Source organism: Balaenoptera borealis (genome assembly GCF_965194805.1).
Source record: "Balaenoptera borealis genome assembly, chromosome: 7".
Classification (NCBI taxonomy): domain Eukaryota; kingdom Metazoa; phylum Chordata; class Mammalia; order Artiodactyla; family Balaenopteridae; genus Balaenoptera; species Balaenoptera borealis.
In genome coordinates this window covers 49,176,416-49,191,042 of record NC_138864.1, presented here as the reverse complement: position 1 = coordinate 49,191,042, position 14,627 = coordinate 49,176,416, and the positions used below count along the sequence as shown (strand labels likewise).

The following is a 14,627-nucleotide window of genomic DNA, read 5'->3' as shown; positions in this document are numbered from 1 at the left end:
CTCCCTCCCTCCTTTTATTCTGAGCCATGTGGCTAACAGGGTCTTGGTGCTCAGGCTGGCTGTCAGGCCTGAGCCTCTGAGGTGGGAGAGACGAGTTCAGGACATTGGACCACGAGAGACCTCCTGGTCCCATCAATCGGCAAGAGCTCTCCCAGAGATATGTCTCAATGCTAATACCCATCTCCACTCAATGACCAGCAAGCTCCAGTGTTGTACACCCCATGCCAAACAACTAGCAAGACAGGAACACAAACCCACCCATTAGCAGAGAGGCTGCCTGAAATCATAATAAGTTCACAGACGCCCCAAAACACACCATCAGACACTGTCCTGCCCACCTGAAAGATAAGATCCAGCCTCATCCACCAGAACACAGGCACCAGTCCCCTCCATCAGGAAGCCTACACAACCCACTGAACCAACCTTACCCACTGGTGCAGACACCAAAAACAACAGGGACAGTGAACCTGCAGCCTGTGAAAAGGAGACCCCAAACACAGTAAGTTAAGCAAAATGAGAAGACAGAGAAATATGCACCAGATGAAGGAGAAAGGTAGAAACCCACCAGACCAAACAAACGAAGAGGAAATAGGCAGTCTACCTGAAAAAGAATTCAGAGTAATGATAGTAAAGATGATCCCAAATCTTCGAAATAGAGTGGAGAAAATAAAAGAAATGTTTAATAAGGACCTAGAAGAACTGAAGAGCAAACAAACAATGATAAACAGCACAATAAATGAAATTAAAAATTCCCTAGAAGGAATCAATAGAATAACTGAGGCAGAAGAACAGATAAATGACCTGGAAGATAAAATGGTGGAAATAACGACTGCAGAGCAGAATAAAGAAAAAAAATGAAAAGAGGACAGACTCAGAGACCTCTGGGACAACATTAAATGCACCAACATTCGAATTATAGGGGTCCCGGGAAAAGAAGAGAAAAAGAAAGGGACTGAGAAAATATTTGAAGAGATTATAGTTGGAAACTTCCCTAATATGGGAAATGAAATAGTCAATAAAGTCCAGGAAGTGCAGAGAGTCCCATACAGGATAAATCCAAGGAGAAACATGCCAAGACACATATTAATCAAACTATCAAAAATTAAATACAAACAAAAACTATTGAAAGCAGCAAGGGAAAAGCAACAAATAGAATACAAGGGAATCCCCATAAGGTTAACAGCTGATCTGTCAGCAGAAACTCTGCAAGCCAGAAGGGACTGGCAGGACATATTTAAAGTGATGAAAGGGAAAAACCTACAACCAAGATTACTCTACCCAGCAAGGATCTCATTCAGATTTGACAGAGAAATTAAAACCTTTACAGACAAGCAAAAGCTAAGAGAATTCAGCACCACCAAACCAGCTTTACAGCAAATGCTAAAGGAACTTCTCTAGGCAGCAAACACAAGAGAAGGAAAAGACCTACAATAACAAACCCAAAACAATTAAGAAAATGGTAATAGGGACATACGTATCGATAATTACCTTAAATGTAAATGGATTAAATGCTCCAACCAAAAGACATAGACTGGCTGAATGGACACACAAAAAAAGACCTGTATATATGCTGTCTACAAGAGACCCACTTCAGACCTAGGGACACATACAGACTGAAAGAGTGTTCCTGGAAAAAGATATTCCATGCAAATGGAAATCAAAAGAAAGCTGGAGTAGCAATTCTCATATCAGACAAAATAGACTTTAAAATAACGACTATTACAAGAGACAAAGAAGGACACTACATAACGATCAAGGGATCAATCCAAGAAGAAGATATAACAATTGTAAATATTTATGCACCCAACATGGGAGCATCTCAATACATAAGGCAACTGCTAACAGCCATAAAAGGGGAAATCGACAGTAACACAATCATAGTAGGAGACTTTAACACCCCACTTTCACCAATGGACAGAGCATCCAAAAGGAAAATGAATAAGGAAACACAAGCTTTAAATGACACGTTAAACAAGATGGATTTAATTGATATTTATAGGACATTCCATCCAAAAACAACAGAATACACATTCTTCTCAAGTGCTCATAGAACATTCTGCAGGATAGATCGTATCTTGGGTCACAAAACAAGCTTTGGTAAATTTAAGAAAATTTAAATCATATCAAGTATCTTTTCTGACCACAACGCTATGAAACTAGAAATCAATTACAAGGAAAAAACTGTAAAAAATACAAACACATGGAGGCTACGCAATACGCTACTAAATAACCAAGAGATCACTGAAGAAATCAAAGAGGAAATCCAAAAATGCCTAGAAACAAATGACAATGAAAACCTATGGGATGCAGCAAAAGCAGTTCTAAGAGGGAAGTTCATAGCAATACGATCCTACCTCAAGAAGCAAGAAAAATCTCAAATAAACAACCTAACCTTACACCTAAAGCAATTAGAGAAAGAAGAACAAAAAGCTGCCAAAGTTAGCAGACAGAAAGAAATCATAAAGATCAGAAATAAATGAAAAAGAAATGAAGGAAACAATAGCAAGGATCAGTAAAACTAAAAGCTGGCTCGTTGAGAAGATAAACGAAATTAATAAACCATTAGCCCGACTCATCAAGAAAAAAGGGAGAAGACTCAAATCAACAGAATTAGAAATGAAAAAGGAGAATTAACAACTCATACTGCAAAGGATTATGAGATTACTACAAGCAACTATATGCCAATAAAATGGACAACCTGGAAGAAATGGACAAATTCTTAGAAAAGCACAGCCTTCCGAGACTGAACCAGGAAGAAGTAGAAAATATGAACAGACCAATTACAAGCACTGAAATTGAAACTGTGATTAAAAATCTTCCAACAAACAAAAGCCCAGGACCAGATGGCTTCACAGGCGAATTCTATCAAACATTTAGAGAAGAGTTAACACCTATCCTTCTCAAACTCTTCCAAAATATAGCAGAGGGAGGAACACTCCCAAACTCATTCTATGAGGCCACCATCACCCTGATACCAAAACCAGACAAAGATGTCACAGAAAAAGAAAACTATAGGCCAATATCACTGATGAATATAGATGCAAAAATCCTCAACAAAATACTAGCAAACAGAATCCAACAGCTCATTAAAAGGTTCATACACCATGATCAAAGTGGGTTTATCCCAGGAATGCAAGGATTCTTCAATATACGCAAATCAATCAATGTGATACACCATATTAACCAGTTGAAGGATAAAAACCATATGTTAATCTCAGTAGATGCAGAAAAAGCTTTCAACAACATTCAACAGCCATTTATGATAAAAACTCTCCAGAAGGTAGGCAGAGAGGAAACTTACCTCAACATAATAAAGGCCATATATGACAAACCCACAGCCAACATTGTTCTCAATGGTGAAAAATTGAAACCATTTCCACTAAGATCAGGAACAAGGCAAGGTTACCCACTCTCACCACTGTTATTCAACATATTTTTGGAAGTTTTAGCCACAGCAATCAGAGAAGAAAAAGAAATAAAAGGAATCCAAATTGGAAAAGAAGAAGTAAAACTGTCACTGTTTGCAGATGACATGATACTCTACATAGAGAATCTTAAAGATGCTACCAGAAAACTACTAGAGCTCATCAATGAATCTGGTAAAGTAGCAGGATACAAAATTAATGCACAGAAATCTCTTGCATTCCTATACACTAATGATGAAAAATCTGAAAAAGAAATTAAGAAAACACTCCTATTTACCACTGCAACAAAAAATAAAATACCTAGGAATAAACCTACCTAAGGAGGCAAAAGACCTGTATGCAGAAAACTATAAGACACTGATGAAAGAAATTAAAGACAATACAAACAGATGGAGAGATATACCATGTTCTTGGATTGGAAGAATCAACATTGTGAAAATGACTTTTCTACCCAAAGCAATCTACAGATTCAGTGCAATCCCTGTCAAACTACCAATGGCATTTTTCACAGAACTAGAACAAAAAATTTCATAATTTGTATGGAAACACAAAAGACCCTGATTAGCCAAAGCAATCTTGAGAAATAGAAATGGAGCTGGAGGAATGAGGCTCCCTGACTTCAGACTATACTACAAAGCTACAGTAATCAAGACAGTATGGTACTGGCACAAAAACAGAAATATAGATCAATGGAACAGGATAGAAAGCCCAGAGATAAACCCACGCACATATTGTCACATTATCTTTGATAAAGGAGGCACGAATATACGATGGAGAAAAGACAGCCTCTTCAATAAGTGGTGCTGGGAAAACTGGACAGCTACATGTAAAAGAATGAAATTAGAACAGTCCCTAACACCATATACAAAAACTCAAAATGGATTAAAGACCTAAATATAAGGCCAGACACTATCAAACTCTTAGAGGAAAACATAGGCAGAACACTCTATGACATAAATCACAGCAAGATCCTTTTTGACCCACATCATTGAGAAATGGAAATAAAAACAAAAATAAAGAAGTGGGACCTAATGAAACTTAAAAGCTTTTGCACAGCAAAGGAAACCATAAACAAGATGAAAAGACAACCCTCAGAATGGGAGAAAATATTTGCAAACAAAGCAACTGACAGAGGATTAATCTCCAAAATATACAAGCAGCTCATGCAGCTCAATATCAAAAAAATACCAATCCAAACCGAAAATGGACAGAAGGCCTAAGTAGACATTTCTCCAAAGAAGATATACCGATTGCCAACAAACACATGAAAGGATGCTCAACATCACTAATCATCAGAGAAATTCAAATGAAAACGACAATGAGATATCACCTCACACTGGTCAGAATGGCCATCATCAAATAATCTACAAACAATAAATGCTGGAGAGGGTGTGGAGAAAAGGGAACCCTCCTACACTGTTTGTGGGAATGTAAATTGATACAGCCACTATGGAGAACAGTATGGACAGTCCTTAAAAAACTAAACATAGAAGTACCATATGACCCATCAATCCCACTATTGGACATATACCCTGAGAAAACCGTAACTCAGAAAGAGTCATGTACCACAAGGTTCATTGCAGCACTATTTACAAGAGCCAGGACATGGAAGCAACCTAAGTGTCCATAGACAGATGAATGGATAAAGAAGATGTGGCACGTATATACAATGGAATATTACTCAGCCATAAAAGGAAACAAAATTGAGTTATTTGTAGTGAGGTGGATGGACCTAGAGTCTGTCATACAGAGTGAAGTAAGTCAGAAAGAGGAAAACAAATACAGTATGCTAACACATATATACGGAATCTAAAAAAAAAAATGATTCTGAAGAACCTAGGGGCAGGACAGGAATAGAGACACAGACGTAGAGAATGGACTTAAGGACACGGGGAGGGGGAAGGGTAAGTTGGGACGAAGTGAGAGAGTGGCATCAACATATATACACTACCAAATGTAAAATAGATAGCTAAGGGGAAGCAGCCGTATAGCACAGCGAGATCAGCTTGATGCTTTGTGACCACCTACAGGGGTGGGATAGGGAGGGTGGGAAGGAGATGCAAGTGGAAGGGGATATGGGGATAGAAATATTCGTATGGCTGATTCACTTTGTTATACAGCAGAAACTAACACAACAATGTAAAGCAATTATACTCCAGTAAAATGTTAAATAAATAAGACATTGCCAGAAAAACAAATCTGAGAAACAGTTTTTTCCCAGCTGAGTTGCCCTTCGAGAAATACTAGAGAGAATTCTGCAGGCTGAAATGAATTTAATTCAGACATTACCAACTAACCATATAGAACAGGAAAGGGAAGTTTTTATTTTGTGTTAGTTTATATCTTTATGTAATAGTTATAACTGTAATTTGTCTACTTTTTTGAAGTATAGTTGATTTATAATGTTGCATTAGTTTGTAGTATACAGCAAAGTGATTCAGTTATACATATATATGTATATATATTCTTTTTCATATTCTTTTCCATTATAGTTTATTACAAGATATTGAATATAGTTTCCTGTGCTACACAGTATGACCTTGTTGTTTATCTATTTTATATGTAGTAGTTTGTATCTACTAATCTCAAACTCCTTATTTATTCCTCATCCCACCACTATTTTTTTTAACATGAATATGACAAACTGATAACTTCTTTCTGCCTTTGATTTGGGTCATTAGACCTTCAGTGTTATTTAATGACAGTATTATGGGACAAGAGGAAATGACTGCCAAGGGTATTTCTCCAATCAGCATTTGCTAATGAATGAATGAAAATAAAGCACTGTCTTTTATTTTCTATCTTCTTTAATATCCTGGAGTATCACCTTTTATACTATAAGAGAGTGGTTATCCTTTATTTGTTACAGGATATGTTTCAATTCGACTGTTGCAAACTTGAATAACTGGAAAGGTCAGGCAGGTGGCATGAATATGTCAGTCCATTCTGCAGTAGGTAACAGAGAAAGGGTGGGAACTATAGTGAAATGAAGAGTGAGGTCCCACCTAAAGCTATCCCCATGCCATTTGTCAAACAAAACATGCCTTCTGGGTGGGATTTGACCAAAAAGCAGGCTAATGTGCTACTCGTATTCAATTCCTAGCCCTTTCATTAAATTACTCCTAATTATTATAGTGGCCAAGACCTTGGAATTTACTACACTTGTGAGGTATTATTTTCACTTTACTTCTAAGATTATTTTCTGCCTCATGTTGTTAATATATTATGGTATAGCTCCTCTAGTTTTTATTCTCACATTTTCTTCCTTATTTCTGTTCCTAACTTTTTTCTTCCTGTCTTTCCTACTTTCCTGCTGTATCCTTCATTCTCGCTCTTGGAATCAATGCAGTCAAGTCATGGTTGTCCAGAATGCAAGGTAGAGTTGGTTCTCTTTCAGTGTCACACTTCAATGAAATGTCTAGAGTTCTCCTGTTTGCCTTTTAAGTACATTCACCTGCAGTTCAACTTCGGCTATAATTTTTATTTTTCTACATGTTGGTATCAGTTGAATTAGGCTAATAGCAGACTATTCTGACCACAACATTACTAAATATGTGTAGCAGGTATGTGCATTGGAGCCCAGAAAAGTAGAAAAGAGTAAAAACATAGAATGGTGTGAATAAGGAACTATCACTTTGAAATTAGATATAACTAAAGTTTTCATTTATAATTTGTCTGCTAAAATTCATTTAGCTTCTCATGCAAAAATCATGGCTCAGGTTCTTCTGAGTCTTCTATGACAACCAAACAAAAAAATCTAGTCATTTTTCAAAAGGAATTAACTGATCTTCTAGATGACCAGTACTGGGTGTGTATCTCATCTTAAAGATGATAGCTGTCTGGTCTTTTACCCTCACTTAGACCTGATATTGAAACATCTTCATGCCTTTATACCTTCTGTACCACAAAATTATTGCTGTGTAAGATAGGATGCCATAATCTGCCTGCCCTAGGGTGTTAGCAACAGCATAAGAGCAACCTCCTTGGTTTGTCTGTTTTCTGCTAGAGCATGTTGCATCATTACATTGTCAGCTAAGGATATTTCTTAACACATAGCCAAAAGCATTTTTTTGCACATCTCATTGCATTATAAATTAAATGTGTTATTTAGTTGGGGAGGTGAATCTTGTACCATCTGTAGCAACAGGGTGATGGGAATTTTAGTCCCACCCAGAATATTAGTGGTACAGGATTTTTTGTCTGTGACATTAAAATTCAGCATCTTTACTAAACCTGACAAGCTGTTGCCCAAAAGAGGCAGTTTCTGATTTGTAAAGGCTTAAATATTTAAAGATCTCAAAGAACGGTATTAGTCACTACAACCTTTCTGGTGCCCAGAAACTTTCTGTTTCTTTGCAACCACATAATTATGGCAACCAGTAAAATTTGATACTGAGAAAGGTTGCTTGTTATGACTGGCTCTCTCATCTCCAGATCTCTCAGACTGATACGCGAAATGAGTTTTGTTTCGAAGAGATAGTGTCATTTTACAACAGACGTTATCAGTCACTTTATTCAGAAGCTTCCTCTCTTTTATCCAGAGAAACCAGGGGGAAATTGTCAGAATGACAATGATTGTCTATATTTAACTTAGAAGAGAACATGTTTTCTGTAAATGTAAATAATGGTCGAAATAATCTGGGATGTATTAGATTACAATTTAGAAGATCTAGAGTCACTTTCTCATCATATCTTTCATCTTGAAATGACTTTCATCATCTCTTCGAGAATTGTCAATGTGAAAAGGAATTATACTGATGAGGCACTGACATTGTAAGTTAGGCTGAGGAGGCCAATGAGCGAAGTCCTTAGGAACTTGGACTTGAATTTCAGCCCTGCCACTTAGAAGTTGTGAGGTTTCTCTAAAACTATTTCCTCTTCCACCTAGGAATCATAATAGCCCCCCTCCCAGGGTTTTTGTGAAACACAGGGAGAATGCACCAAAAATGATAAGCATAATGTCTGGCACGTAATAAGCTCTCAATAAATGGCAGTTGCTATTATTGCTAGAAATATGTATAATAAACTTCATGTAGCCAATGGTCAGTTATCCCTGCAAAAAAGAAATGCAGCATGCTTGGGCTACAGAATTACACCAAATTATTTAACAACACTATATAGAAAATCAAACAACTTTTCTTCAATAATAAGTGTAATACATCCTTCATTCTTAAAATATTTTTTAAAATGTCGTGTTAACTAAAAGAATTTCACTGGTCCAGTTTTCTTGTCTCCTTTCATTTCCTCTTGCCATCCTTTAATCAAGATACTCATAAGCTCTGACAGCCCAAATGTCAGCCGAGAGGAGGTGAAAGAAAGACAAGGAAATAGCCTGAAGAGTCCATGAACTCAAAACTTGTCCCCGGATAATTAAGAAATGTAAATGAGCATATCTGAAGGATTTCGTTGTGGTTTTCTCTCATCACACTGTTGGGCAAAGTACAGATTTTTTTCCCACTAATGAGATTTTGCCATGACTGAAGCTGATTTTTGCTGTCATGATACCTGGAAGCCTAATTCCTGGCTGGACTTTCTCTAAACACCCTTGTTAGCATCTCAAACTATTTGCTCTGGAAAGAATGTAAAGCAGATTCAGGTGTGTATGTATTTACAATTTGAAGGCCAAAACTTTTTATTTCAGTAGATTTTAAAGGAAAAAGAGAAGTACAAACATGTTTTAAAGACCCATCCAAAAACCATTTATTTAGCACAGACTGCTCCAGACTCTGTGCTGGGGTTGGAATTGAGAACACAGCCATAGTGTCAGACCTCAGGGAGCACAGAGGACAATCAAGTGACAGCCCATAAATGCACTATTGCACACAGAGAAACAGAGCTTATAAAATGGGATATGCTCTGTGCTTCTTTCTGAATTAAAGGCAACATCCTCAGAGGAGTAATTTTGAAAAAACTACACACATACACACACACACACACACACACACACACACACACACACACACACACACACACACACACACACACACACACATATATATATATGTATTTTTTCCAATCAAGAAAAAACAAAAGAAATGAAGACCTTCAGTACTTTAGATAACTCTATGAAAGTTAAGAACAAACAAGCCATTATATTCCATTCTTCTTTCTCAATTTTTTTTACAGAGAAACTCAGAGAACTTTTTTTTCTGCTGGTTTAGGAGAGGGTAATTGAATTTTAAATACCTTTTTCTGCCAGCCTTAAAATCATATCTACCTATGAGAGAATGATTGTCCAATAATAAAAAAGAGAAAGAAAGAAAAAAGAAATTAGTCAAAACTTTAAGGAAATAAAGGTTTAGATTTTTTTAAGTTTTTGGCCACACCCCACGGCATGTGGGATCTTAGTTCCCCGACCAGGGATCGAACCCACGCCTCCTGCATTGGAAGGCAAAGTCTTAACCACTGGACCACCGGGGAAATCCCTAGATTTTTGTTTGTTAAGCACCGTGTACCATCTTGATTAATTGACTTTTTATTTTCCTTTATTAAAAAACTTATCTGATTATTACATATGACTTAATTGTCCTAAAATAATGTCATTATTGCAGTCTTCCCATGAGGGATTGTAGTGTGTTTACCAGACACGGTAGGAAAGGAAAAGGAACTCCACTTATTTCTCAGCCTGCATTTCTGCTCACATTCAAGAATCCCTCTGCTTACCTGGCCACCTTCAACTTGTAAATCCACAGATTTTGATATGGCAATGAGAACTGTGGAGTTTTCAATTGTGTAAAGTAGGAACACAGCCCATTGACATCATGCCCAAGATGGTCAGTACATAGTAGCTATGAAACAAGGGTTCTTGAAGGAAGAGCTTTGTGTGGCCATCTCTCCGTGTCAGGAAATTCAAGTGTGAAAAGATTGCAAAGGATCTCATTGACATTTACACAGGTCAACCAGGGCTGGTAGAGGCAGGATCAGGAGAAAGGTGTGTTTACCCTCGTTAACCCTAAAGGACACAGACCTTGAATCTTGAGAGAACTACAGATTCAAACTTATTAGTAAGATTAAGGTAACCTAGTAAAGTGAACATCTAGATTTTTCCCAACTAATTGGGGTTATATGTGAGTGTACCTGAGCAAAAGTAAATTTTTATAATAATTATCCCTAGTTGTTCCACAGCACTCTCTTAGTCTTAGGATATACCATTCAATATTTCCCTAGGCAACTCTAAAGCTGTCCTCATTTTCAATATGTGTATATATACACACACTATAAATAATTTATGTTGTATATATAAAACATTTAATTTGAAGTGTACAGTTTTTGACTGTAAAATAAAGAAGACAAACTAGACACTTCAGCTAATGAAACCTGCAATTAAGAAATTTTATGATGGGCCTAATCAATTGAGTTCATATAGCCCATGTTTCAGAGCAAGAAATTAGTTTCCCTGTGTTTGAAACCTGGTCCTATGAATTAATAACTATGCAACCTTGCCAACATGCCTGAATTCCTCTGAGCTTCAGTTCTTATCAGCTATAAAATAGGATAATAAATAATACTGGACTCATAGAGTTGCCTTGAGGATTAAATAATGTAACACATGAAAAGCTCTTAGAACTCTGCCTGTGAAAAAGTAGCATTTCGTAAATGTTAGCTGTTATTATTTCAATGTGCTTACTTTATAAAGTGCTTCTCATGACATAATGGTATGTCAGTACAATTAAGAGTTTTGCAGTTGTACATTTTGATAGAGCATAATTCCTGGTGCAGAGCTGGCATTCAATAATTTTGCTACATATGGGTGAAAAAATGAGTAAAGTATGCATGTGAAATATAACAATTATTAATATTTATAAATTAAAATATGTTGACTAATACATCTCTTTGAAGACATTTCAATAGTTCAGAGTATTTTAATATATACTGACATATCTAGAATTTTAGTAAAAATACGTGAGTTTGCATTTGACATTAATTTCCATCTTCAATCTTATTTTAAAATTTTGTGCATTCAATTTTTCAGAATTTGAAAAAAATAACAATTTTACCACTGTTCACTGTATTATGAATCTTATCCTTAATATGTTTTTCCCATGGTCTCACCACTTGGATAATTAAGTCCAAAACAGAAACTTAAAGCTCATACTACACAATGTGTTTTTTTCTTAGTATACCTACTACAGGAATAGCCATGAATTCTAAAGTAGCAACCAAAGTTGGCTATTAAGTTAAAAGTGGTCATATTCATTCTTCTTATGTCATTAATTTAAAGAATCAAAATCATAAACTATAAAGGGACATAATTTGCTAAAATAGTTATCAATTTTGTTATAAAATATTTTAAACTGACTGAAAATTATAGAAAATACTGTCACAAATACTTGTATTCTTGCTATCCAATTTTATCAAATCATAACATTTTGCTGTATTGGCTTCAGATTTTTTTTAATAAAAAATATATTACAAGTACCCCTGAAGTCCTCTGAAACCATTCCCCTGTCCTCCTGAGATAACCACAAAATAGTTTAACGTCTCTAATTCCCAAGCTGTCTTATGATATTAATGTTTGTCATCCATATATACAAGTAGACATAAATAATTTACAGTATTATTTCATGTAATTTTAACTTTATATCATGATAATTTACGATAGGTTTTCTTCTGCAAATAATTTGCTCAAGATTTTTTTTTAAGATTTATCTATCTTGATAAATGAAGGTGTATTTCATTTAACTTAACTGCTGCTTAAATTTCATTGAATACATATATCATAATGTATTTATTTATTATATTATTAACACACTATTAGAAACAATGTTGCAATGAATGTTCTTTAACAAATTCCTTTTGTACATGTGGGAGAATTTCTCTAAAGTAGAAGTGGAATTAAGTCAAAGTGGAATTTTCTGGGTACTTGAGTACATAAACTTCACTAGACATAGACAGATTTACCTAAAAAGTATATGTACAAATGTATACTTTCTGTCCACAGTCTATGAAAGTTCCTGTCTCTTTGAATCATTGCCTGTACATTTCCCCAGAATTATTTGCACTTTGTGCTGAATGACAAAATTGTCAAATCCTACTCTCTTTTTTTGTACATTCAGATAGGTTGGTTACAAATGAGAATAGTGCTGCTTCATTTCTTAAATTGGATTCAGTTCACAGTGGCTGAAATGTGAGGTCTTAGGAGACATGAGCTCAGTGGTTCTCAGTGGTTCTCAATCTTGGCAATACTTTAGATTTACCTAGATCATTTTTAAAATTCTGATGTTCAAGCCTCAACCCAGACCTGTTAAATAAGACTCTCCTTGGGGGTGAAAGGCAGGGGGATGTGGGTGCCATGCTAGTTGCCTCACCTACCACCCTGGGAACTCAGATCCCAAAGTGATCCTAATATGCAGTCAATGTTGGAAATTATTGCCCTTGTGTATGTCTAATAAGAGAATAAAGCCAGAGGGAGAAAAAAAGATGCTTGGCTGTAGACCCATCTCTAAAAGTGAGTGGTGAACTGGAGCTTGATTCTTAATAGTTTTATCTAGAATGAATAAGTAAATTAGCATCTGGGGAACAATAGTAGGTATTCCAGAATTTGGCAATGCATGAGACCAGGAATATAACAAGAGTTAGTCTGCTGACAGTTGGGAATAAAACTACAGATCCAGGGTCAGGATTAGGGTAAGGCAGTTTATGAAGTCCAGGCACGTGAATGGACCCCAAAAAAGTAGGTTTGTTTTCTAGGCAGAAAATTTGGAAAAAGCTAGTGAGTGTTAGAGAAAAGCTTTGTCTATGTGGGCACCATTGGCTCATAGCAAATAGCAATAATTCCAACCCCATTAGCTGGTTGATGCCAGTTATAAATGCTTTGTCAGACTTAATTAGAATAAGTTTTGAAAGTAAGTTATGCTTAAACGTGTAAGATATAAGCTTCTAACTGGTGATCAGAGGGTATGGAAGAGTCAAGGATAAACTGAAATGCCCCAAGTTATAATGAATGAGGAAAAGTTTTGATTTGGTTCATCATTTGTAACATAAGCTATTGACATAAACCAAGAATTTGTATTTAATTAAGATTGTTTCATAACTAGATTAAGTATTCTATTTTACCAAGGGTGTCAAAATCTACTATAAATATAAGGTAACAAATGTTCATCGAATCTCAGCTATAGCAACAGCCATTTTTCATCCTTTCCTCAGTCAGTACAGTTATTTCAGCTTTTTACAGAAAAAAATGAATTGAAAGACCATTTGGCTTTGCTGACATGATCAGTTGCAAAACTACTGGAAAGTTAAATATCAAAATATTATTTATAGGACAAGAAGATATTGACATTACTGTATAATACATGTAATTATCTCACACATTCAGGAGAGATCAAGATTTGTAAAATTGTATTCTAGTTAGAACACCTAAAAGCTTTTCTTTAAAAAAAATATACCTTAGGGAAAATAAAACTAAAGGCATCCAAGATATTTTTAAATTGTCATTGTGCATTCAACTTAAAATACAGTTTAAGACATGAGGATGATGAGACGATTACATAGTGATTCAAAACAAAATACCTTTAAAAGTCTGCATGCCCTTCAGGTTGACTATGAAGTCATCGGTCAAGGTAAATAATCAGGGTAATTCTTTCTCTTTTTCCAATTCAGTGCTGAGTACAAGAGAAGGACTAAATATGTTCAGAAAAGTCTTAATCCTGAGTGGAATCAAACAGTAATTTATAAAAGTATCTCCATGGAACAGGTATGCAATGATTATTTTCTATATGACAGATTCAGGCTAATATAAAAATAGTGATGACAGAATTATTGAAAGATTGTGATTCATATCAATTTTTCCATACAAACAAAAAAAATTAAGTAAAATACATGCAAGAAATATAGCCAGTAAAAGGAACTGGGTGCAGTTCGAAGATACAGTGAAAGAAAATGTGCACATTTTGACAAAACAGCTAAAAAATAAACAAAATGAATAAGGCTAGTGGGACATTTTCCACTGATTATTTCAAAATTAAATATTTCAATAGACTGGGCTCTATTTATCATATTTTGAGGGAAAATATTTTCCAGCTAGCTGTATTTTGACTTTCATAAACAAAGAAGAAATAAGATTCAGATGCACTGAAATGAATTGCCCCTCCTGGCAACAATTTAGGGATCACCTCTTTTCTAAATTGAGGCTTCCTACAGATCTGGCATTGTGCAACTAAACTGTACAGAAGAAAGCATGAAGAAGACTAGTGTAAAGGA

At 35.6% G+C, this 14,627-nt stretch overlaps 1 protein-coding gene across 1 annotated transcript in view; it reads left to right on the top strand.

Annotated features, from left to right (window-relative positions):
- Positions 1 to 14,627, top strand: part of PCLO (piccolo presynaptic cytomatrix protein) — a 384,943-nt gene that overhangs the window by 296,186 nt on the left and 74,130 nt on the right. Inside the window, exons 16-17 of the mRNA XM_082398709.1 lie at positions 6,775 to 6,801; positions 14,028 to 14,121. Coding sequence (XP_082254835.1) covers positions 6,775 to 6,801; positions 14,028 to 14,121 — 121 coding nt within the window. The remainder of the gene's footprint in view (positions 1 to 6,774; positions 6,802 to 14,027; positions 14,122 to 14,627) is intronic.